At 41.0% G+C, this 26,293-nt stretch overlaps 1 protein-coding gene across 1 annotated transcript; it reads right to left on the bottom strand.

Moving 5' to 3' along the window:
• Positions 1-1,007: 1,007 nt before the first annotated feature.
• Positions 1,008-26,293, bottom strand: PSMB7 (proteasome 20S subunit beta 7). Its single transcript, XM_053472987.1, has 8 exons — positions 26,168-26,293; positions 25,436-25,529; positions 24,589-24,686; positions 24,118-24,258; positions 21,370-21,485; positions 11,465-11,523; positions 1,775-1,926; positions 1,008-1,234 (listed from the first exon to the last, which is right to left on the bottom strand). Exons 1-8 carry the CDS (start codon positions 26,227-26,229, stop codon positions 1,123-1,125), a joined length of 834 nt encoding a protein of 277 aa, XP_053328962.1. The 5' UTR covers positions 26,230-26,293; the 3' UTR covers positions 1,008-1,122.

The following is a 26,293-nucleotide window of genomic DNA, read 5'->3' as shown; positions in this document are numbered from 1 at the left end:
TGATGCATAACACAGCTACCTGAACAGATTACAATTCCAGAGCCATACCACACATGTTGGATGTGGTGCCAACTTTAGTGTCCAGGCTACCTGAACTTTATCATAAAAAAACAATGCATAATATTGCTTTATATTTAATTTTACAATTTATATCACTTTGATGACAAACTAATTACATTTATTTACTTTTCAATCCTTTAACCAATATACATGCCATATGTCCTTTAGAAATGCCAAAAACAAATCTGCATCCTTTCTTAGCCCTTACCAGCAAATCAGTCTGAAATTCTTCAGACACAAAACCCAAGGCCCATCAAGTCAAACGCAGGTTGCAGTTTAAAAAATACGCTGAGTGCCGGCACCGGAAGTTGTATACGCGTATTGCGTAGATGTCCCCCGCCGGCCCACGCAAGTCACCCGGGAGTCCGCTCTGGTAAGTCGGGGGGGGCAGAGTGGCAGCATATCTCGGGGGGGGGGGGGCAGTGGCAGCATATCTCGGGGGGGACAGTGGCAGCATATCTCGGGGGGGGGACAGTGGCAGCATATCTCAGGGGGGAGGAGGAGGACAGTGGCAGCATATCTCGGGGGGAGGAGGAGGACAGTGGCAGCATATCTCGGGGGGGAGGAGGAGGACAGTGGCAGCATATCTGGGGGGGAGGAGGACAGTGGCAGCATATCTCGGGGGGGCGAGGACAGTGGCAGCATATCTCGGGGGGGGGGGAGGACAGTGGCAGCATGTTTTTTGGTGCTTTTTTTTAAAGAAAAAAACTTTTTCTTTAAAAAAGCATCAAACTTTTAGGGTGCTGCCTATATAGGGGGGTGGCCTATATCCGAGCCAATACGGTATATCAGGCCCACCACTTTATAAACTACATTGCTATTGTATCAGGTTGAAAAGCGAGAATTGACAGCTGGGAGCTGCAGAGACCCAGGTACCCCATAGAAACATGAATGGGAATCTTGTACTTGTAATAAAATGTGCAGTGACTTCACTCAACAAAACCAAATCCAAGTAGCCATGTTGTCTTTTTATTTAAACTGAGCATTGGATCAAGCAACAAAAGCTGAACAAGATAGTCTTAACATACAAATATGAAGTGTTGGATTACAGAGTGCTTAAAATTAAGAAATATCCATTGTCTGCACACTTTCCTCAATCAAATCCAGGTTAAAATGGGTAACCTTTTCAGACAGGACCCCTGTTGTTCCTTTCTTATACTTGTAATTTCCTGTCCTATAAAATATAATGAGGAGAGTTCTTTTAACAGACAGACAAATCATCTTGTACACATATGTAAATATTTATTCACAACATGCATTAGAATTATGCATTTTAGTAAAATTCAAATTATACCATAGACATACAAGTTCTTTATCACTATTAAAGGAAACCCCATATAGTTTTCACAATGGTTACCTCCATTCATCTTAAAGCATTCTCCTGTTCTACACAGTATTTTTACCGGATGGATTGTGTTACTGGCATTGATGGGTGTTTCGGTTTTAAGTGAAACACATAAGAAAGGCATAAATTAAGAAATAATCAAGCTACTTTATGTTGGTTAGGCCTTAGTTTTTCCATGTACATTAATATCTGTTCCATTTTGATCAGTGTGAGTGATGGATCTACTATAAATGGCTAGTCAGCACAGGGTTGACTTGCTCTATGCCCTTTTCTCAGAGTATATATAGACAACCACACACACACACACACACACACACACACACACACACGTCTTATGCTACTACAGAAATATTGGTTGAATGGACTCACCTCACACCCTTCTTGTTGGCGACATCATGGGGACGGATATAATCCAACTTGTTCTTAGTTATGACACAGAGGTCAATGTTGCTACCAGAACCCAAATCATTAAAGATTCCAGAAGCAATGGCGTCTCTCACAAGCTGTTTGGCTTCTTCCTCCTGCAGGTACAAATCCACCATACTTTTTACTATCACGAGAAAACCCCACAGGTACTGTATACAACAAATACACTATTACATGCTGGGTATCGAAGAGCAAATCAGATTTTGTTTAATTGGGGTTTATTCACTAGAGATAGTTGGCAGAGGAATTTGCATGAGTGTTCCAGGTTCATGAAAAGGCAACAACAGTAAGTTTCAGTTCTAATAGGTAGCACTGGATAAACCATATTCAAATTACAGAGTCACCAAAATCCATTATATTAACGAAGTGATACACACACACACACACTATATGAACAAAAGTATTGGGATACCTTTCCATTACACCAACATAACTTCACATTCTAAATACATAGCCATTAAATATGTAGCTGGTCCCCCCTTTTGCATACAATTAAAAATAAAAGTCTGCAGAAAAGATATATTTGGTTGGTGTTCCATCCAACAAGGTCCACTCTGTTACAGGGACATATCAAAGCATTTCAGACAATGCTACGCCCTGACCTCATGCCCTATCGAACAGCTTTGGGATGAACTGAAACGGAGATTGCGAGCCAGGCCTTCTTTTCCAACATCAATATCTGACCTCACAAATGTTCTACTGGATGAATGGGCAAAATTTCCTACGGAAATGCTCCACAAACCTTAAGAGCGGAAGCTGCAAAGGGGGGACCAATTTCATGCAAAGTCCCTGTTGGTGTAATGATGTTTGCCCATATAGTGGACACACACACACACACGTATACATACACAATCTATTGTGTTTTGGGTCACACAGCTGTTTTCAAGGGAAAACAAGGACACTTCTAGATGTGTAACATAATCACATCAACTACCATTGGAAAGTCAGCACTCTTTGCAGTAGCCCAAATAATTTGGATTGTGCCTCATTTCTGAAAAAAGAGAGCTGACGTTCCAGTAATAGTTGATTCTATGTTAACTTTGGGGTCTGAGCACCTTATGAGGATAATTGCTAAGTGAGCCAGCATTTTTAGTATTGCATCTAACATCATTGCAAAAGAGTTGTCTAATGATCAATTACCCTTTTAACCTTAAACTTGGATTAGCGAAAACATGCCATTAGAACACAGGAGTGATAAAAGGGTATCAGTACAGCTATTAAGATATTACATGAAAATCATCTGTTTCCAGCTACAACAGTCATTTACAACATTAACAATGTCTACATCCATTTCATGTCACTTTCAGGGACAGATTTTGCTTTTCTTCCAAAAACAAGCAAACATTTACCGTATATTCCGGCGTATAAGACGACTGGGCGTATAAGACGACCCCCAACTTTTACAGTCCAAATATAGAGTTTGGACTATACTCGCCGTATAAGACTACCCCTCTACCCAGCGTCCAACAACCAGCCAATCACGGCAAGCGATGTACCTTACCGCTGATTTGCTGACATATACATACATGCACTGCCCTTACACACACACACATATATAATATATATATCTATATATATATCTACACATATGCCTGTCCATACATACACATTTATACACTGCCCTCACCACACACCCCTGCCTTTACACACACATGTATATGTATATGTATATATATGTATATGTATATGTATATATATATATACACACACACGTATGTGTATATATATATATATATATATACACACACACACACGTGTGTGTGTGTGTGTATATATATATATATATATACACACACCAGTATATATATATATATATACACCAGTGTGTGTGTGTGTGTGTATATATATATATATATATATATATATATATATATATATATATATATATATATATATATATATATATATATATATATATATATATATATATATATATATTTCTCCCCCCTCTGTCCCTTTCTCCCCATCTCTTACCTTATCTTCTGTCTTCTTTCTTCCATCCAGTTGTGGGAGCCCGAGGTCTGGCACTTCAGACCTCGGCTTCCCTGCTCTCTAATCACTACGCGCCGGCTATTGATGCCGGGCGCCGGGACATGACATCATCCCTGCGCTCGGCATCAATAGCCGGCGCCTAGTGATTAGAGAGCAGGGAAGCCGAGGTCTCAAGTGCCAGACCTCGGGCTTCCCTGCTCCCTCATCACTACGCGCCGGCAATTGATGCCGGGCGCCGGGACATGACGGCATCCCTGCGCTCGGCATCAATAGCCGGCGCGTAGTGATTAGAGAGATTGGTGGCTTCGTGGGAACCTCCGGCTTGGTAAGTACCCGGCGTATAAGACGACCCCCCACTTTTAAGAAGATTTTTTGGGGTTAAAAAGTCGTCTTATACGCCGGAATATACGGTAATTGACCCCAAACTTTTGAACTGTCTGTATACAATATATTCAGTATATATATATTTTCTGTATATATATATATATATATATATATATATATGCCCATGTTTCCAATATACATACTGTTGTATAAAGTGGGTGCTACGCACTGGACATGAATACATGGGCAAAAAAAGTGAACCGAAATGTATAATGCCGTAGCGCATCATACAGCATGACAACATGTGTGTGTGTTTTTAATGTGCAGTGACAAAGGTTTGCATATGGCAAACAGTTCCCTGTCGTGTGATGACACCAGGTGCTGATATAACATCTGGAATACATTTGCTCGCCTTTAATTTTAACATGGAAGTGGATTTCTTGTTCCAGTTTCCCTCGTTATAATGCTCGGTGCAAAGTGCCCACATCTCTATAATCACCTCCCAGAACACGGCTATTACTTGCCTTCCAATGGCACCATGCGTGTAATTAAAGGGGAGAAAGTTTGGCACAAATAACTGGGTCTGAGTAGTTTACAGCTGCAAAGTCCAAAGTACCTGCGAATATGTTACCCTGGGGCCTGTGCTGCTTCTTAAATGAGATTACAATAAGAGTGATGTACGGTAGGACCAGTCAGCTGTGACAAGCAGCTCTTTATAGAGCTATCTGTTTGCTTCCATCACTGTATCACAAAATGCGTCCCTGGGCGCCAATGTGCACAGCCATTTACCAGCAGATGACAAATGGCCAGCACTTGAGGAAGGCAGGAGAGAGGTCCAGATCGGTCACCACAGCTGCGCCAGGAGGCTTGTGGTGGCCTGAACGGCCCCAGAGTTCATTAAAGTGAGGGGTAATGGTTCTCTCAAGAAGCGTCTAAGGAATAAGCCAGTAAGGGCAAAAATAAACAAGTCGGCCTAGATAGGCAATCCGAAACGGTGTTTGATAAATTATTTATTAACACACACAATTGTCCACATTTAATATCCGAGCTGCTAGCCGCATCTTTAAAAGATGATTTATGTGCTGTAATGCTATTAAACTTTATATGGGCCCTCGGCTAGCCATAAAGTCTGCAGAGATTTAGGGAATGAGCTTTAAACTGTCGAGGCCTGCTTGATGGTAGACGGGGGCTGTATTAAATCTTAACTTTAAGCTCGCTGTCGTTTCGGTGCTTTTGTACGGGATCAGACGCTGATGGATTGCTGCAATGGGCCTTTTGCATTCGCTTCAGAAAGCGGAGCTGCCGTAGTTCCGATTCAGCAGCAGGCAGGAAAGGGTGCGATTGAAAAGCTCTTTAATAAGCCGTCCACGACATTTATTTTAGAAATATTACACACGAGTATGCTTTTAATCCAGGATTAACCCCAATGTAGCCAGAAAGCTTGTAACAAATTGCAAAGAAATGTAACTTCTGTGCTATAAGAAAATCAGATCATCTTTAAAAGGCTGCGGCTTGGCGATTATGTGACAGGACACGGTGCTCTCTGCCAAATGACCACCTTCAGCTGCGGATCAGCTTGGTTCCGAGACAATTAACTTTGCGCAAGGGGATGCAGGGTGCCCCTGCAAACATTACACAAAACATGCATCTTTCCCTACACTTAAGAACGCAAAATTATTTTTGTATATATAACAGTGAGGCATAAAAAAAGTTCACAGGACTTGCACACAAAAAAAACGTTATGCACAAAAGGTTTATACATAGCTGTATGTGTGCGTGCGTGCGTGCGTGAATGTGTGCGTGCGTGCATGAATGTGTGCGTGGATGCGTGAATGTGTGCGTGAATGCGTGCGTGAATGCGTGCGTGCGTGAATGAAGCAAAACAAAAAAAGCTGATTACACATTTAAAATTATTGATGAGTTAGAGATGTATACTGAGCAATCCGTGCCTAACTTGTCATATACCAAAATACATACATTGCCATGTATGCATCATTAGTGTTGCATGGAACCCGTCACTGCAAGTACTACACGGAAAAATTATTAGAAGGGTTAAAGTAAGAGATGTTGCTAAACTCATTTCTCCAGCAAAAATCTACACTTGTGCAGATAGCCCTCATATCTCCACGCACCGGCACCCTAACCCGTCCAGCTAAATTCAGCTGCAAGAAAAAAACGCACCGGGAATGCAACTCGCAAAAAACGTCTAAATACCAGAAATGATGCGATTACGTGTTGGCTGGTGGAAATACTTCTGTGCAAAGTCTTGTGGCATCCTATGGCAGGAAAAGTTCTATTTTAAATTCAATGAAGTCGAATTGCCTGTGATTTGTAGTTAGATCTTTGTGCACAAACAGGCTGGGAATAGCTTAGTCCACGCGTCAGCCCGCAGACATCCCCCTTCTCTGATTATACCTCACATGTGTAATAAAACACGTTAATATTTCAGAGAGCTCAAGAAGATGCTGGTGTATAAATTCAGCATCTGTTTTCTGCAGGGTGGCAGATCCCCGCAGAGAGGAGCTCACTTTGTAATTGAGCTCTATACTGAATTAATCAGCAGTTTATCTTTCTGGGTAAAAGAATGTAAATTCAGGTTAGTGGCAAAGGCATTAAAAATTCATTTATGCCAAATAACCTGCTGGAAAAAAAAATGTAAGAAAAAGATGCAGCCTCACTTAACCTAGAAAGGAAAAGCATATAAGATCTGCTCGGCTTTTCATTCTGCAAAATTCTTTCCTTTTGCTGAGAGAAGGGTCCTCGGCCGATCACTTATAGATGCAGCTGTATGCTCGCCAGGGAGCCAAATATTGCCAATCCTGGGATTTGGGTATAACCTCAGCTACCACGTTTTAATCCAAGATGCGTGATAGACACTAAAGTCTGCAACAGAACACTCCTACAATTCACCAATGCAATAGTCATATTATGTTGTCTGTCACCATTTCATCCACTACACTAGCTTTATGGGCAATATATACTTTACTCTTGCAACACAAACATATAGGTTTTATAAATACATGTTCTTTTTAAAAAAATGTACTAAACCATCCACAGTATTGTTACTCTATTCAAGAGCCCACTGCACTGATAATGAGATTCTATACATCCCCTCCTCTTAAAAACGGGGGAATGTTGGTCTCGCAAAAAAAAAAAAAGCCATTATGACATTAGTGTTAATGAAAAGTGTAGATGAACAGATAACCAGCAGCTTCTCTGCTGACAATAACACACTCCTCCAACTCGGAGTCAATATGAAGATGTGAACAGGCCAGGCTGGGAGTCTTTGGTCGGGTCGGATCTATAGCTGCCCGCATGACAAATGAACCCGGCTCAGCGGAGAATGTCAGGTGTACGGTATCACCGCTTCTAAACGACTTCAGAAGGGAAGCAGCTCCAGTCTCTGGCAATCCATAAGTGTTTCTCCAGAGGCTGCCGCTTGCGTCCACGCAAAATATGACTCCATAAATCAGTCTGGGGAAGTAGCACTTGTGCACTTCACCATCTATCACTGTAACACTCGCTGCTGGGTAGGGCCTATCCGGAGAATGGAGTGTCAAAGCTGGCATTGATAAACTACGTTCTACTTACATATGAGATGTGCTAAGCTACAAAATCTAAAATGAAAAAAAAAAAATAGATATAAAGATGCATCCTGCTGGTGTTAGCACGCCCGAGGCAGTGGCAGGAGCTTTAGTAGCTCATCTTCAAAAGGCACGAAGCCAAAGCTCTTGCAACCTGCCGAAAACTGGCTAAGCCTGAAGCCCCTCAGCCCCTTTAAGTTGCAACATCTTCAAAGTCTTGCCGTCTAACTGTAGGGCACAGCAGCTGCCACCCCAGATTTCATCTTCTCTGCTTTTGGCAGCTTTCGCTGAGCCGACGCAAGACAGAAAGAATGAGGAGAGGCGATGGAGCAATAGAGGGAGAAGTGAGCAAAACATACAAGCAGAGGGAAGATGGTGGCTGTATTTTTCAATAATTACGAGTCACACAGGGCAATTTCATAAGTAAAGGGGTAATTCCATAAACTGAGCTGGGAAATGAAAATGTTTGCATTACATTAACTATCGATTACAAAGGCCAAGCCTTCATACAAAAGATTTGTGCCCGAGTTGAGGCATAGACAATGCAGCAAGATGAAATGTTTCATCCCATCACATTTTAATGGATCATCACCACCAAGACCCAAGTGCTATGACGAAACAGCCATTTTCACCAATAATCAGTATGTGCAGTTAATATTTTCTCATTTTCTGCATTGTTGCAGATTTTTTGGGCCTGGAAGTTATCAAATCCTGAACCAAAGTTTAAGATTAAAGATTAGATAAGAGTGAACCCAGCACATAACTGAGACTTATACCATTCATCTATCAAAGGAACATCCTAGCCATCATATGCTCTTAAATGCATATGGTAGCCAAGCTTCCCTTTAAATTAACATTTGTCTCCTGCAAATGAATGGAGAAATTCTTTAGAAAGCCCTCACATTTCCTATCTGTCTCCACCAAAAGCAGGCTGCCTTCCTTCGCAAGTCGAAACCAATCGGAGGTAGCGGCGGTAAATCCCACGTACTTGAGATGCAATAGGCTGAAGGTACTGACAGACGGCAGGCAATGGTCTTACGTAGAGACAGGCAGGAGACGACACTGAACTTCTACCTGGATATGCTGAAATAGGCTGTGGTATATGCCTACAGAATGTATGTACTGTATGGACAGCATCATCATTTATATTGGAGGGGGTGCACAAAAGGGGTTATAAAAAAATTGGCAGTATTCTAATGCTCCCTTCATTAAGATTGTTTAATTAGAATCCAGCTGCTAATTTGCAAGTCGATACCAGAGGGTGTAGGACAGCCATCCTTTGAATACTGTCCCTGTGATCTGCTCTCCGCACACACACTGCCATCCTTCAGTAGCCTCTGCGAGCTTTTCTGACAATTAGTGCAGGAGACGCTGTATTGATCTTGACAGAAAAAATATTAATCTTCTCCCCATTTTAATGAGCCATAATCTTCAAGGGGCTTTATTCTCTTGCTCGCTGGCGACGCACAACAATGGGTCTTTTTCGCCGCATCCCGCATAACAACTAAATGCAAATAAGACCGTCTCTGTCTGGGAAGATATCACTTTGCCCTTCATGGAGGATATCAAACCAGTTACAAGTTATCCTTCGTAAACAGAATCAGCTTTCTTTATATATCCGTTCAGCAAGCAAACACGGCAAATGATTCAATTATATTCACGTGTATCCAGCATAAGGATCAGACGGGCATAAATCTTTTTCATTGCACATTTTATTAGTCTCAATCAATTTTCCATGGCTGTCAAAGAGCATTGTTTAATTAAGCTGGTTCTAATTAATATTCTAGCTGGGGCTGACATATGACGGGAATATTTTTGGTGCCGTTCTGAGTTTTGTGTTCTGTGTTTTAGGACATGGCCCTTCTTTCTTTGGACAGCTGACTGGAAAGCGAAGATGACATACTTTGGAACAGGGAGGCCGCGACACCAAGAGAAAAATCCAGCACAAAGCACGCAATATTAAAACGGCTTCCAGGACACAACGCAAATACGATTACAGAGGAATATTCCCTTTTTAACAGAAAAAAAAGTGCACTGTGTCACTTAAACCTCGCTATGCATTTAAAAGAACAAAAATGGGAATATAGATGAGAAACTCTTGGGCAAAAAGGTCTCCAAGAAGAACAGAAAGGCTACATCATAAAGGAACATCTATTCTCTTAAATTTCCATTACATTTTTTTATATCAAAGTCTTCCTATTGTATGTTTCAATTAGAGTATCAAAAGCTTTTGCTTAACGCCAGTTGGTATGACGGGCTTCTTTTGCCAATTAATTGGAACAGGACACAAAGAAGCGGATTTTCTTGCTTTAAACGTATGGCTGTGTGATTCTTTTGTTTTAATGTAAATAGAGGTACCCGTTTTCTTTAACTAGAATGACTGCGTGTGTTTTGTCTTTTAGGAACCACGCTGCTGATGTCCCACGTGGCCACAGCACATGTATGGATTCCTAATGGAGCGTATAGCACAATTTCTCACATATATAGAACAATACAGCAAGGTGTTCTCAACAGTGTTATTTAATCAGTGCTTACTGGAGTCGAGTATTGTTTTATCACACGATAAAAGTGTTATTACGGGGGAAATAAGAAATGGAAGCTGCATTGGAAGGAGGCTCAACTCAAAGGAAATTACATATGGCGCAAAGATGCGCTTCAATAACGTAACGACACAATGTTGGCTACCCTTGGCACCACAGCTGTAAAGTTATATGACGCCAATACAAATTCTATTTGTAAATGACGACACTATTTGGTCTGTATGGAATTGGAAATGGACGTATTAGAAAACCTACTAAAGCGGATCAAAATTGCGATACGTTAGGAAGGTTTTGAGGCGGTTCGGCTTTGGCTTGCATTCATCCTCTTCAAGATGTAGGGCGGCTGTAGTTATGTTAGCATTTTTAAGGTCATTTGTTGCAAATCATTTGCAAGCAAATTGCAGAATAATGTTATTTTTAGGATTGTGAACTCCGTCGTGCCATGGATTTTCCAAGCTAAATCTTGTTTTTGCAAAAAAGCCATAAGATAGCCCTTATGGTGATTTTTTTAAGGGGCCAATTGGAAGCACAGAAGGTAAGCACTGGAGAACTTCCAGAAACCTCAAATAAATGCATTGAATTGACCATGACTGACCAGGCCACTGAAAGCCTCACAGAGGAGGCCTTGGGATATTGAGTTGTATTGACTGGAAGTGGTACGTGTGACAGCTTAACCGAGCAGTAACCATTGCTCACGATACTGCTAATTTATGTGGTCAATAGAAGACGGGATCTTTCGCGAGGAAGATACACAATGCCACTTCAAGCTCCGGGCTGCCTTACTGAACAGGTTCCTTTGGTAATCTCACCGACTAGAAATGCTACGCATATAAGTTTTACTTTTTGCCCTTAACATCTCATTCTTTAAAGGAAACCACGCACATTAATGTGAATTCACTTACTGATTTCCTAATAAATGAGCAATTTAAACATTCATTCTTACTCATGCTCAGAATGGAAGTACAAGAATGCAATTAAACAGAAAAAAAGCATTCTTACTCTGGCTTCCTAACCTCATCCCCAGCAAATCTATTTGTGTTTGTTTCATACGGTAAATTAAAGTGCTTCAGTAAGACATCTTTGATGTCTGGGTTGCAAAATGTTGGCTATTTTTTTCACTCTCTCATTTCAGTGACGTGATAGACACGATAAGAGGATAAACAGGTAAAAAGAAATACATAAAATAAACATACCTCCATATCTGGTTTATAACGGTCCTCAAATACAGCCATTGCTGCTAGAGACCCAGAGCCTGAAAAAAATAAAAAATTATGATTTAATTTGCATACATACTAAACTCCTTTCTGTTCCATTAATATTTCACCGCAACAGAATTACAAACTAACCCAATATGAAACATTTCCCAAAATAAATGCATTTTTGTTGATCTGTAAGGTTATACAGGGCAGATTAACAAACTCCCCCACGACCTTTTCTGTACAGAAAAAGATAGACCATCTCAAAAAATACTTATACATATGTTAATTTACCAGGCATATAAACCAAACAAGTACACTTAGTTAATTGCTTCAATAGCAAGTTATACATTTCTCAACACTGTCAAACATATTGCTAAAAATGACGATTTAATACGATTTATTAGCACCTGCACCGAAATCTCTGAGCTCATAGTATTGTTTCCACATCAGTTTGTTAGCCTCTTCCCCATGAATATACCGTCTTGGATGTAAATGGCTGTCCTTTGGAATACATCCCAACGCGTGTGATTTTCTGCATTTAGTTACAATATGGCGCAACCACAAGGCGCCACGTTTCCACAAATGACTGTTAAATTATGAAGTGTGCCATTCACCGGTCCGTACGCTTGCTTAAAGTGCTCTATCAATGAAATAACGATATTACAGAAATATTAATGGTGGACAACTTGGAGATTCAAAGCACAAGACAACAGAATGAAATGTGCTGAAGCTCGGTTTGCATTCCTTCAGTCTTTGGACCGTCTACAAATCCTTCCCTTCTGGCACAAAAAATGTTCTGCACAAAAGCTTTTGAGGTGGTAGGAGACGCAACTTCAACAGGAAAGGAAAGTTTCAAAGGGTCACCTGCTACTCATTTTAACAGCCGTGCTGATCGACTATACGGATACAGCGGGCGACCGCGTGAGAGAGAGCTGGCAGATGTAAGAAGATATGTTAGGTGTAGGCAGCATCTCGCTTCAGTGTTAATGCAGCTCCGAAGAAAATATTGTAACAGGGTTCTAGTATTTGAAAGAGAAATATTGCTCCATCGGTTACTAGTGCTTTAGCTTTCTGTCAGTTTAATGTAAATGGGTAGGCAGGCTTTACACCAGGACTCATCTTCGCCAAGTAATACCAAACATTATTTTATACTTCAAGTTTTATCACTTTCTATAAAATAAAAGTTTTCTTAAGAAATATGGCATAATATATATATATATATATATATATATATATATATATATAGACACACATACATATATGACATACACACGTTTGATGTACACTTTCATGGCATTTAGTCCTGAAAATTAAATAAATACTCTTAATGTTTTGAGCAAAAAAGCGATTCAGCATCATCAAATGTTTTTAGCTTTCCTTTAGCAACAAAAGGAAAAAAAAAAACAACAATAAAACTCATCATCTTTAGACACCCTTGACAATGTGTTGGAATGCAGCTGCATTGGCGAGAAAATAAAGTTGCGTCTAATTTTTTATTCCAATTAAAATATCCCTTTGGCATTTATTACTTTTTAACTTGTTTTGCATAGCACTATCTATTTAGCTGGGTCACAGAGAGAGCTATATTTTCCATTTAAGATGATTTGTGTGCAGCGCTTGACCACCTCAATGGTTTAACGCGAGGATAGAAGAGGCGATTAAACAGTTTCAAATGAGGAGTCCTGCTGATTCCATCAAATCTGCAGAATGTATAATGGGAGGAGAGGCGCTGCCGGTGACAGTGCTGTGGGGATATACAGACTAGCCTGGTTTCAACCATTTAAGGAGCCCCAATTAGAGATCAAATTTAAAGGGTAGGGACTGCGGATTTACAGACACAAATCAATGAGCGTGGTAATCCCAATGAATATGACAGATGCCGCTGCTAGAGAATATCGCTGTGGTTTAGGATCATTACCCTTACAGAGGCTCGTACATCACCGCTAAAGCCGGAGCAGGTTTTAGCTGGGTACCAGGCAATCGCTTGCCTTGCAAGCAGTGGGCAATGAGAGTCTATTATAGAGCGCGGTTATTTATTTAGAACGGAGCGAGGAGACTTTGGGGGATTTGAAACGTTGGCCCAGCAGAATTTAGACCTACAGAACAAATAACAGCCGAGGCAAGCAATACACAGACAAGCTTCTGACACAATCACAACACGGTACATGATGCAGGATTAGGATTTGCAATAATTTCTAGTAATGTGCACCTAAACTGACCTCAGCTAATCACAGATTATTCGAGACTAGTCTGGAAGGAAGACTTTGCAAGGAAAGCCCAACGGATGAGATGCAAGGTTTTCCTAGTTTGCCGAGTTTATAGCAAGCGGTGTTGGTTAACTACACAGATAACATGTTATTTTCCTATCGAATACAGCACTCCCCCTGTTGGTACTCGTAACATTTGCCCATAGCAATGCCTGGCAAGAAGGTCCTAAAGCAAAGAAATTACATTCTTGCCGAACAGGGACAAACAGTCAAATAGCACGACACTGATGTTTATTTGCTAAACATTTGCAAATTGTTTTAATTACTTCAATTTGACAATTTAATTATACATTACAAAAGCCCAACACTATCTGCTTATGGTAGAAGCCGCAGCTCTGTTGTCACCCCAAGGTGGAAGCATTCTTGCTTCCAATGAAATAAAAGGGAGCTCTTTATACGGGAGTCTAAATAGAGCCATTCTCCGAGCTGGCTGGCGGCAAGAATATAACATGCAGCGATACGTCATTGGTCATTAAGGTGCATGTGATGGCTGGAGCGTCCCCTTAATAAACCAATGCCGCACGTAACCTTTACTCTTAAAGCATAGACAAACTAAATGCATGACAAAATGTATCCTGGTAACAGTCCCCAATGTAAAGCAGCCACAATTTACTTACAGCATCATCAGAATGGACAAGCGTTTACATGAATCAATGTTTGAAAACAAGACTGTGGCTTACATCAGTAATCCGTGTGTAATGTGAATTTACTAGCATTTCCACGCTCCTCACCGCCTCTGAAACACCCGTTATCATCAGGTACAATACATTCATCCACATACTCATCATTAGAAATCGATCTACTTACTAACAGGTTGTAGTAAGTTACCTATTTAATTCTGACGAAGCCATGACCTCATCCAGAGAAACGTTTTGCGTGGCTGTAAATATACTCATCCGTTCTTGTATCTGCTCTGTTGTTGTGTGCTGGATTCCATTACTTTGGATATCGCCGTCGACTTCTCATTTATCGAGGGGTGCAATACCATGTTATGAGCGACTCCAGTAACGCGGGGACTTTCCATGTCTACTTCATCCTGCGCTATACGTGCACTTTTATTTTATATATTTCTAAAGACTTTTGCTTAGATTTGACCCTGTCTGTTTGAAAGGCTCCCTCATCACATCGCGTTTATGAAAGCATTACAGAGAATTCATATTTGAGGAGCGTACTGCACTATTTTACGTTTAATTTCATTCTGCGCTACTGATTGTATATTTGTTTACAAGTAGGTTTTGCAAGGGTCACTTTGGTCTCAAAGCAGAATAAGTCATCACAAGACTACATAGTTCTTGTTGCGAAGATAAAGGGGAATTATATCCGCTTCATTGTCTAAACTGACTGTGTCGGCACCTCCCCAGAAAGCAAGACCTCTCAGCCACAGCGCAGGGTGGAGGCACCATCTCTGAACCTTCTCATCTGTCAGTGTCAGATCTAGTGACAAGGTGCTTATTCACACACACTCATTACTATTCAATTCCCCGCTTCTTCCAGCAGTAAATCCAAGAGCCCCATGAATCGGGATCATTTTTCACTCCTGTTCTTGGCTGCGTGGCCTTGTCTCTGGCGCTCCTGCCTACTCCGTGGGACTCACATTGCCAATGAGTGAAGAGCTGATTTATGAATACGGAACGGAAGCCGTGTCCGGGGACAGACTGCGGCCACCAGAGACCGATGGAGCACATCTTACGGAGCGGTGCGCTTCAAGTGGCTTTAATTGTATGCATGCATTTCATTAGAAGGCCTCGCTGGCCGGCCTTAACAGACAGGCAAAGCGATCACGCAATCCTGCATCGTTTGCTGAAATCCAAATTTCTCCTTTGTCAGCACAAACAGTTTAATTTGATTCCTTCACTCCTGAGTAAGCATGGAGTATCTTAAACCCCCTTGTGAGAAATAACAAAGCTTTCCATCAGCAAATGGACTCCGGTGTCAGTTATTATTTCATAATAACGTACAAAACTGTTTTCGTGAAACCTGCTCGCTCACCGCTCATTTTCTGGGTGAATCTGCGGAGCGGGGGGATCCTTTTAAATTCAGAAAACAAAACCATCAATCATCGGCGATGCCTTCAAAGGATTTAGAAAATGTATGTTCTCCGCAGCAATCCACTTGCTTAATATTTTTGTTTTGGTCCTGCAGCACCATTGTTGAGGGACGTGTGATGCGTCTTGGGTTTGGTGGCAGTAGTTAAAACTAAAAGCAAGACTACCAAATGGCTACAAAAAAGGACTAACGAAAGACAGTCCTGTGTAACATTTACATAAAACATTACTACACCTCAGGAACAGTCTAACGTCCCATAGAGTGGCACCAGCGATTTAAATATAAGTACCTGTAGAGTAAAAAAAAAAAACAAACAAAAAAACACCTATGTGGTCCGGTTTTTCATGCAACTTTTGGCTGTTTTAAGTAGTGGAGGAAAGAGCTCTTGCTGAAATCAAAGAGATCTTTTGTTAGATCCCCTGAAACTCTCCGCGAGCCATAGTGCATGTGATTGCTGGCGTGTCTCTTTAAACACATTGATTCATGGTTAACGCATGCTGGGGACACATGAAGCTCTAAAGTGGCAATTTAAGCATTCCATTATCATTCATTTGTGCATTTAAGGGCTTCTGTCTGAGTCTATACGTTTGTATGTGTGTATATCATATTATTTAACATGAAGACACACATGCATTCACGGTGATGTGCCTTTCAGCACAGCAAGGTAGAAAACAATGATCTAAAGGCGACTCAATTCGGTTGGGGGCTCGAAGATCATATGTGAATGTGACCGTCGTGCACACTGTAGCGATGCAGAAAATGATTGAGTAGCGAAGACAGATCTGTGTTATGCAGTTTACAAAAATCAAATAATCATACAGCAGCAATTAGGAAGTTACTGTTGCTTTAAATTTACATGTCGGTGTCAAGCGATTGCTGCATTAGGGAGTACGAGCTGCTGTAGCCCCTTAAAACTGAATAAAATATTTCCTATGGTCCGTTTTTCTTTCGACCGATAACTTAGAGGATGGAAAAAATGGAGCAGCAGTGCCACCTGTCTGTACATCGTAAGCAATAAGCGCCGTCTTTACGCTACGCCTTAGATCTGTTTGGTAAGCGATTACTTTGCAGCAGTTCTTCCTTCAGTCTTTCAGTGTATGAACTCGTTATAGCAATTTTGTCCTAAAATTTGTTTCCTTCATAGACAGTAATTTTTTGCTGTACTGAATAAGTGAAGAAATTGATGTTAATACCAATGCTACAAACATAACACTACTACATTATTATGTATCAGTGTCAAATCAGTACTAAGTAAGGATATAGAAAATATATATATATATATCCTCTAGCTTGTAAGCTAGTTTGAGCAGGGCCCTCTTCACCTGTTGTCTCTGTAAGTTATATACTACTTGTTATGTCCTGTCCACCCATTGTACAGCGCTACGGAATTTGATGGCGCTATAGAAAACAATTAAAAATAATATATATATTACCACACACGAGACTTGGTGTCCAGTCCAAGTGAATATATGACACAATGAAAGAGTGGTAGCTTATTGCTGTTAGTTTGTTACTAGAAAATTTAAATTAAATACGGTTGCTACTAAGTAATTTTGCTTCCAAAGTCAAAAGCTACAGGGAGAGATTACAACCGATCCCAGCTGCCAAAATGAGACTGCTGGAATAAGAAGTTGGCAGGTGAGTTTTCAGAGCCTCACGTTTGTTAGTAGTCCAAGTCTGTAGATTTGCCATTGAATGCTGGTAACGCTTCTTTTCTGCGTGTTTGTCCCTGCCGCTTCCCATTAACAAGAATACAGGGAGACACTAAAAAGGAAACAGATACAACACCGGCAGAATCTATCTTCGTGCACCCATCTAACGGTATATACACGTAGGAGTACAAAACTTTTTCAAGGCGTTAAGACTGATCAGAAAATGGCGTTCAAAGGATCAGAGAACCGGGGAGAGCAAAAAGTAACTTCCAGAAGACTAATTAGCTGTTCTAGCTCATTAATGAGAAAGGACACCTTGCAGTTATCAGCATTTTATAGACCGCTAGCTACATCCTTCCATCACCTCATCCCAAAACCTTACACAGCATTTCTGCTATTAACAAGCAGCCTAATTACCCGTTTAAAAAGGAGTGTTAGAAATGTGTTACAAATATTGTATATCCCTAATAGACAAATGACACCATCTGTATGACATATTCCAAACTTAAAGGATATCACAAATAATTGCGTGCATGCTTCCGATGATCACGAGGCCTCGAACATGAATTGTGTAAATTCAAGCAATCCCTCCCCAAAATTGTGCTTTATTAAAGACAAAAAATAATTTGTTAGACAACCAGTGCCAACTTTCTCATGTAGACCGCTACATATTTACCCCTTCACTGGTGCCTTAAAAAAATTTGCCTCCTTAATAAGTCTGTGTTAACCCCTTTTGCAAAACCATTTAATAAGGTAAGAATTGAATTCTTAATTTATTCAGAATCAGAGTCACAATGATTGGCAGATGACAGATTTCAGGAAACCCGGCAACCGCACAATGCAGGTGACTTTATACATAATGGATTTTACTTAGAGATGGCCGAGCAGATGTTTCAGCGATATAATACTGATATACTACCGTATATTCCGGCGTATAAGACGACTTTTTAACCCCAAAAAATCTTCTTAAAAGTGGGGGGTCGTCTTATACGCCGGGTACTTACCAAGCCGGAGGTTCCCACGAAGCCACCAATCTCTCTAATCACTACGCGCCGGCTATTGATGCCGAGCGCAGGGATGCCGTCATGTCCCGGCGCCCGGCATCAATTGCCGGCGCGTAGTGATGAGGGAGCAGGGAAGCCCGAGGTCTGGCACTTCAGACCTCGGCTTCCCTGCTCTCTAATCACTAGGCGCCGGCTATTGATGCCGAACGCAGGGATGACGTCATGTCCCGGCGCCCGGCATCAATAGCCGGCGCGTAGTGATTAGAGAGCAGGGAAGCCGAGGTCTGAAGTGCCAGACCTCGGGCTCCCACAACTGGATGGAAGAAAGAAGATAAGGTAAGAGATGGGGAGAAAGGGAGAAGAAATACACACACACACACACACACACGTATATATACACTGGTGTGTGTGTGTATATATATATATATATATATATATATATATATATATACACACACACACACACACACACACACACACGTGTGTGTGTGTGTATATATATATATATATATATCTATATATATCTATACATACGTGTGTGTATGTATATATATATATATATATATATATATACATACATATACATGTGTGTGTAAAGGCAGGGGTGTGTGGTGTATAAATGTGTATGTATGGACAGGCATATGTGTAGATATATATATAGATATATATATATTATATATGTGTGTGTGTGTGTGTGTATGTGTGTGTAAGGGCAGTGCATGTATGTATATGTCAGCAAATCAACCAGCAAACCACCGGTAAGGTACATCGCTTGCCGTGATTGGCTGGTTGTTGTACGCTGGGTAGAGGGGTAGTCTTATACGGCGAGTATAGTCCAAACTCTATATTTGGACTGTAAAAGTTGGGGGTCGTCTTATACGCCCAGTCGTCTTATACGCCGGAATATACGGTACATTTAATAACAAAACAGGAAACAGATCTAACTATATATGTGACGGCTTCACCTTGAATGAACATAAATTAGACAAAAACGGGATGATTTTCACAGTTGATAAATATGTGAAATGATTCCGTATCGCAGGCAACACGTTGTCACTCGAAACACAACATAACTTCACACAAAAATGTAAAACGTAATAAAAGATGGAATTTACATGAAACGCAGGCAAATAAGTCAAACACTATCTGGTTTACCCAGGAACAAAACTGAGAAATATTAATTTTAAACTTATCTATCCTACTAGAAATACAAAGGAAAAATGTGCAAGATGACAATTTTAGAAGAAAAAGCTGCTTGTGATGTGTCCGGTTCGGTACGGCCAATTTAGGAGCAAGCTGAAAGGGGAACGACCTCAGCCTCTATCACTTAGTCTTGTAGAGGCTTTAGCATTGCCACAAATTATCAGCTCCGTGCCATGTTTGAGCAGGAAAAGTCACACAAAATATCACATGACTGGCGACAGCATCCAGGTCAGTAGATTTAGGTTTATTTGAACAAAATAAGATAAAAGTGCATCACTGTATCCAGCACTGGATTTTATGCTTAAGGAGGAACCAAAGTTCCATTGATTGTCCCAAACATTTTAGCAGCCAGAAGACGCAGATATCCACAGATGCATAAATTAACAATCTGGTCCAATTTCAATGATGATAAATAGCCAACGAAAAGGCAATCACCTTGACTTAGAGTATTCACGCATCTGTCATTTACACATGTCTTATGCAGAGCAAAGTCTGTCTGTCTACTATGGGAAGAATGTGTAATGTAGGCATCAGCCATCTGAATAAATGCTCAGAAGTGCTAAAATATCACCAACTTTCAAAGTAGGTAAAGCCATATTCAGCCTCGTTAACAGAGATGATATAATAATGACAAGTCAATTCTACTAAAAATGAAAAGGTGTTATATAAATTACTAAACATAAGGTGTGATTTTTGTTAGTTACCTTTTGGGCTAAACATAAAATGAAGCAGGGAAGAGTGTGTGAATATACGGAGATGTATTGTCTCAGCAGGCAATTTATTCGAACAATGATTGGTCGGATTTGCGGATGGTCACTTAGAGAGGGGACAGGGTTTGATGCCGAGGATGGAATCACCAGATTTGTGGTGTAATGCTGCCACCTAGAGGCTGAATGGGATACAGCACACTTTGAAATATCACCACCCTTTTCCTACAGCTGCGTTTTAATGGCTAACCAACCGCTAACTCACTCACATTAACTTATATTGGTTCTGAATACCATACATAAAGCACAACGGGTGAGTAAAACAATGAAGCATGATGCCAGAAAACGTATACATAATAGGCTACACATCAACATCAGTGCTTCAACTGCAATTTATTTTTTAATAATTCTGCTAGAAAAGCATTGAGAACAATCTTACCAAAATGGTTTGCTGACAATCTTGAAGGTGTGAAGCTGTGTGCATCCCACTAGAAATACAACCCAGGGCATTAACTTATTTTTTAATACTCCCGCCTATATTTGTTTGGGCTGGTACAGTGGCTTGCTAGTGCAACGTTAATGGTTACAGGTGGTGCTGCTGTGGTTGGACCATGAGTCCTGGGGTCTAACTTAAAAGCTCTGTCTCCATAATCAAGCTCTCATCTCCAGCCCTGAGCGGGTAAGCCCACTGCTGCGGACCCTGGTTGCCAGATTCTGACATCATAACTCAGAGGCTCCTGCAAAAAGTTGAGTGTAGTGCCGTCAATCACCAGGATTTGAGGGCAGCAACCAGATTCAATCAAATCCCTAGGGTCTAGCATGAAAGCTCTGTCTCCATCACACAACTCTCACCTCTGGTCGTTAGTCAGTAAACCCACGGCAATTTAGAAAGTTCCACAAAGTGCATTACATCGGCAACCTAGATCTTTTATGCTTTTGAAGTGTAGTCATTTTCTTCATTTTTGTGAGCTGTATAAAACACAAACACTGCGATGGAGGTGCCATTTGAGACATACTTACCCATAGTGACATAGGGAAGTTTGTCAGTAGAGCCATGGGGATATATGCTGTAAAGATGGGGTCCAGTGCTGTCCACTCCTCCCAATACCAGCGCAGCTCCGATATATCCTTGGTACCTGCGGGTATAGAGATTATTTTTAACATGACAGCAATAAGGCTGTGAATTACCGGTAATACAAAGGCATTCTAAAAAGACAAAAAATAGTGTTATTGGTTTAAATGAGGTGGAAGTGTTTCACTCCACCTTTTATAAACTAAATATAAAGAATAGGAATGCAGCAAAATGAAAATTCTGGACCGAAACCGAAAATTCAGGATTCACTTGGCCGAAACCGAGCTCCTATCATGCAAAGTCAGCCAGTACATGCTGGAATCTAGGTATGCCTCGGCATGACCAGCCCCTGCAGACGATTATTTTCGGCCACTGATATATCGGTACACCCCTAATTAAAGAAATCTAACAGGTGATTTGCAATCACTCCTTTCCTTAAAACTTGAAACAATCTATTCCTGTTTGCTTTATTGGAGCGATCAGTCAGCAGGGGGTGTTGGGGCTGGTCTCCACACTCGTGTTGGGGCTGGTCTCCACACTCATGTGGAGACCAAAGAACCTCTCCCCCCGGCCCTGATCGCGGGGGGTGCTGCTGCTGCTGTCTGCCCAGGAGTCTGGGCAGACAGCACAGCCACTCAGAGCCCGCCCCCAAGCCTGTGATCACTCCCATGGAGTGATCCTGTAGGCTGAAAACGCGGTTGCAGGAAAACCAGCAATCGCATTTTCAGCTGCCACAGGCAGCTTCAGGAAAGGGGTTGAGTGTTGATTGGGTCCTGACACAACATCCCCCTGCTGCCTGACTCCTCACTCCAGGAGAGCGAAAGTGCAGCGTTAACCCCTTCTATGCCGCGGCATTTTAGGGGTTAATTTCCGTTTTGTACGGGGCTCTGCTGCTGGTGGTCTGCCTGGAAGCCTAGGCAGGCCAGCAACAGCTAAAATGAGCCCCCACAAGCCCTGTGATGACTCCTGTAGGCACGGACGCCTACAGCAGTCATCAAAGAGACTCCCCCTGCAATGGCTGGTCTATAGACCAGCAATTGCGTCCCAGCTGCCAGAGGCAGCTTCAGGGACAGGGGGAGAGGGTTCTTGGGCATGAGAGACTGTGTAACGGTGCAAACTGGAGACACTAACAAAGATACACCTCGTTTTGACTCCTTAGTAACCGATCTATCTGCTCATTCAATTGAAAACATCCAGTCCCTACTCAAGTGGCGCTAAACACTAGGTTTTGAGCTCCACAAACATACCAGGAATTCTGTTTCTGTGCCCTAAAAGTAATTTCATGATGTTTTAAGAGAGACTCTTGTGCTCAAGCTGTGTTTGTGTCCTGTTTGTATTTTATTTTTAATTCACAATGCTTTGTTTATAGATAATGTTTCCCTGTTCTGCTAAATTAAATTACTTTGTAACCAAATGCAATATTACAAAGATAATTCCTAGTTCTGCTGAATACCCGAAGCCTTACCATAAATAATTATATGATCATGTAAAATTTTGCCTCGTTCATGATTATTGTTGGGAATATTTGCCATGTGACCAAAAGCAAAACTTCTTAAGAAGCTTGTGTTTTGTATGTTATTTCATCTTCAGAGTAAAGAATAAAATTACATTTATGTCATGATGTATTTAACATGGTAGAATGAATGTGGGGCAGGAGTGTGTCTCTTTAATGATGTTTAAATAACTGAAAGACATGATGATACTTGTTGACTTCCAGACTGACATGACTGTCTACCATTAAATCATGCACCACTAATCTATAGAACACTGTAAAATCTTATTAGCTGGTTCTGACCTCACTCAAATGTTTATTATAGGGTTAATAAGTAGACTTTATGGAGATTATTTATTTTGAACATGTAGCATCCAATGTGTTCTACAGTGTAATTGCTGGACTCACAGCTGTGCTACATTTACACATACCGTATTTGCCCAAATATAGAATATATTCGGGGTTTAGCACAGGAATGCACAATTCGTATCGCCGACGCCCGGGACATGCAGTTCTGGGCGCAGGGCAGGCAGCAGGGTTAGGATACAGATCCCCCGCAGCGGTGCAGGGGACCTGCATCCTTCTCTCTGATACGCTCAGACAGTCTCCCCTGCCAGCACTTTCCACGGGGGGACTCCCTGGGGTCTTGCAGGGCCAGCAGGGGACATCTACGCAGTACGCGTATTCAACTTCCGGTGGAGGCTGTTTACGCGCATCGCCGCTTAGACAACCTCCTGTGCCGGTACGTCTGCACGATGTGCAGAGGGAGATTGTTAAAGCACATCACACAGACGTGCCGGCAGCGGAGGTTGTTTATGCTCGCATCGCCGCAGCCGGTGAACGTCTGCGCAATGTACGTTAATCTTCCCACCGGAAGTGCCGGCACCGGAAGTTGAATACGCGTACTGCGTAGATGTCCCCTGCCGGCCCTGCAAGACCCCGGGGAGTCTGCACCGGTAAGTCTAAAGGAGGGGGGCACATCTTGGGGGCAGACTAACTTTTAGGGTGCGGCCTATATTCGAGCCAATACGGTAATTGCACTACAAGTGGAACGTGAAGAGTTTCCTACTTATACAAGCACACGATACATTGTGTTTGTATAATATATATATATATATATATATATATATATATATATATATATATATATATATAACCATGCAACGGGTGTCTTTTGTAGGGGTACAATATCCAAGAGCCCTACCTGAATAGCATTTGCTTCAGCATGCGGTTGGCAGTAGCGACCCGAGGCAGACGTCCCGTGGACAGGGAATGCAGCTCAATGTTTGAAGATATCATCTGGGTTGTCATTTCTGTGTCAGCTGCTGTCCCAGCACCACAGCAACTAAGAAGTAATAAAAAAAGAAATGTATCAATCGATTCCTCATCTTCAAATTTCTTGCTAAAGCAAAAAGTGATGAAACCTAGCCTGCCAATTTACAGCACAGATACAGATATACATTTCTTGACCCCCACACCCTAAAAACGCTAAGAGTTCTCTATCTACACTTAGACGGCAAAGAGGCCAATACATATAAAAAGTTAGACCACTGTAGAGAGGATTAATGGTAATAATAAATATGTAAACTTATTCACAGGGTGACTGGAAGAACTTTGTTTCATAATAATACAAACATTTCTTTGAAACGGTAACAAGACGTAGTGAGGTACTTACTAGATATTTGGAGATATGTAGTGGATCTTTGAACAGTTCTTGTCAGCTACAATCATTCCTTCAGTTGCTCTGGTATCTGCACCAAGAATTATTCCATCCTGAAGCAGAATGAAGAGGGGGGGGGAAATCAGCCACAACGAGATACAGTGTACTGTGCAAACCATGGCACCACATGATGTACACACTAAAGAGTTGTCAGGAAAAAAGTGATTTTAACTCCTTCACTACTCTATGCATTATGAAGATTAAAGTAATCTCCCTAATTTTACTATATATTACACAGATCCAGTAAAGTTCTTCGGGCGTGAACTGCTTACTGGGAGAGAACTTTCAAAAGCCTACAAAGGGAAATAAACCGATCCAATATATAACATATATAAAATATTGTTTTTACTGAGTGCTCTTTAGTACAAAATATTTTCCATGTATGCTGTCATTACATAGTTCATAAGGTAAGGTATGACACTAAAGACTAAACGCTAAACATGTTACCAATACATAAGTGGATAGCAACACCTGCTTCAATTAGTGTAACTTTTCACTGATATATTGTGCTAGATAATATAAGTGAAATTTGTACTATGAATGTGATGGACTGTGAGCATATACACAATCATCTGTTCTGTCACCATTGTATGACAGAACAGACAGAATTATGGAAAAAAAGAGTCCACTGGTTCAGGTAACTCAATACTACTAACACAGTTTGCATATATATATACATATACATATATACACACACACTGTCTACACCAACACTGTACACTTATAACAAAAATGCACCACTTGCCTCAGTTATCTAAACTAACTGACAAATTCACATGGACTAAGGACAATTTGTAAATACCTTAAACACAACACCAACAATTGTAGTTCCCGTTTTGCGGGCTGAAGGAAGCTTATGCCCTTTCTGTCTAAATTCATTCTCCAATACAGCATTCCTGTAAAGTAAAAAAAAAAATCATGGTGATTAGCCAAATCATTTAGGTAATATAGTTGATAATTGTGCCTGCAATACACGTTAAAGTTGAAAATTGACATTCGACACTTGTTACATACGAAATATAAAAGTATACAATTAAAAATGATGAGACCGTCATCTAATATCAGCGTTACATAAAGCATTATATTTCAACCATTTCAAAAACTTCAAAACAGCATACATAGTATTCTTTTCTTATTGACAAGATTAATAATAATCAGTATTTTGGAGTTATTTTTTGACACGAATAGTGTCATCAAACCGACTGAAGATCACAGACTGGGAATCTAAAATAGATTTTATATCTGTAACATTTTACATTGAAGTCCCCTTTTGAACATGCATAACCTCTCCCTAGATATACAACTAGTGATGTTTTCCTATATATTATGCACACCTCTTTATTTTCTTCACGTTTAGTTACCCTTTTGTTCTTATCCATTACACCAGCGAACCGGCCGCATTCAAAACCCTTAGTCACACTACCCTCGATCGGTAACTTCCGGTGCTTTTATTTGCCTGGTCCTTTTCTCATTCCGAATTTCTATTTGCCACATTGGCTCCCTTACATACTTTGACTCATTTTTCTATCCTTACCTCCTGCAGTTCGCAAACTCAAATCCACCGACCGAAGGACTACGCACAGTCACGGAGGCCATCTTTCCTGAGTAACACACAAGTTCCGATGCCGGGAAGAGAAATCAATGACAGCTTCCGGCTGCG

This window comes from Spea bombifrons, chromosome 8 (genome assembly GCF_027358695.1).
Source record: "Spea bombifrons isolate aSpeBom1 chromosome 8, aSpeBom1.2.pri, whole genome shotgun sequence".
NCBI classification, from domain to species: Eukaryota; Metazoa; Chordata; class Amphibia; order Anura; family Pelobatidae; genus Spea; species Spea bombifrons.
The sequence above is the reverse complement of the archived record's forward strand: the minus strand, read 5'-3'. Positions and strand labels throughout refer to the sequence as shown.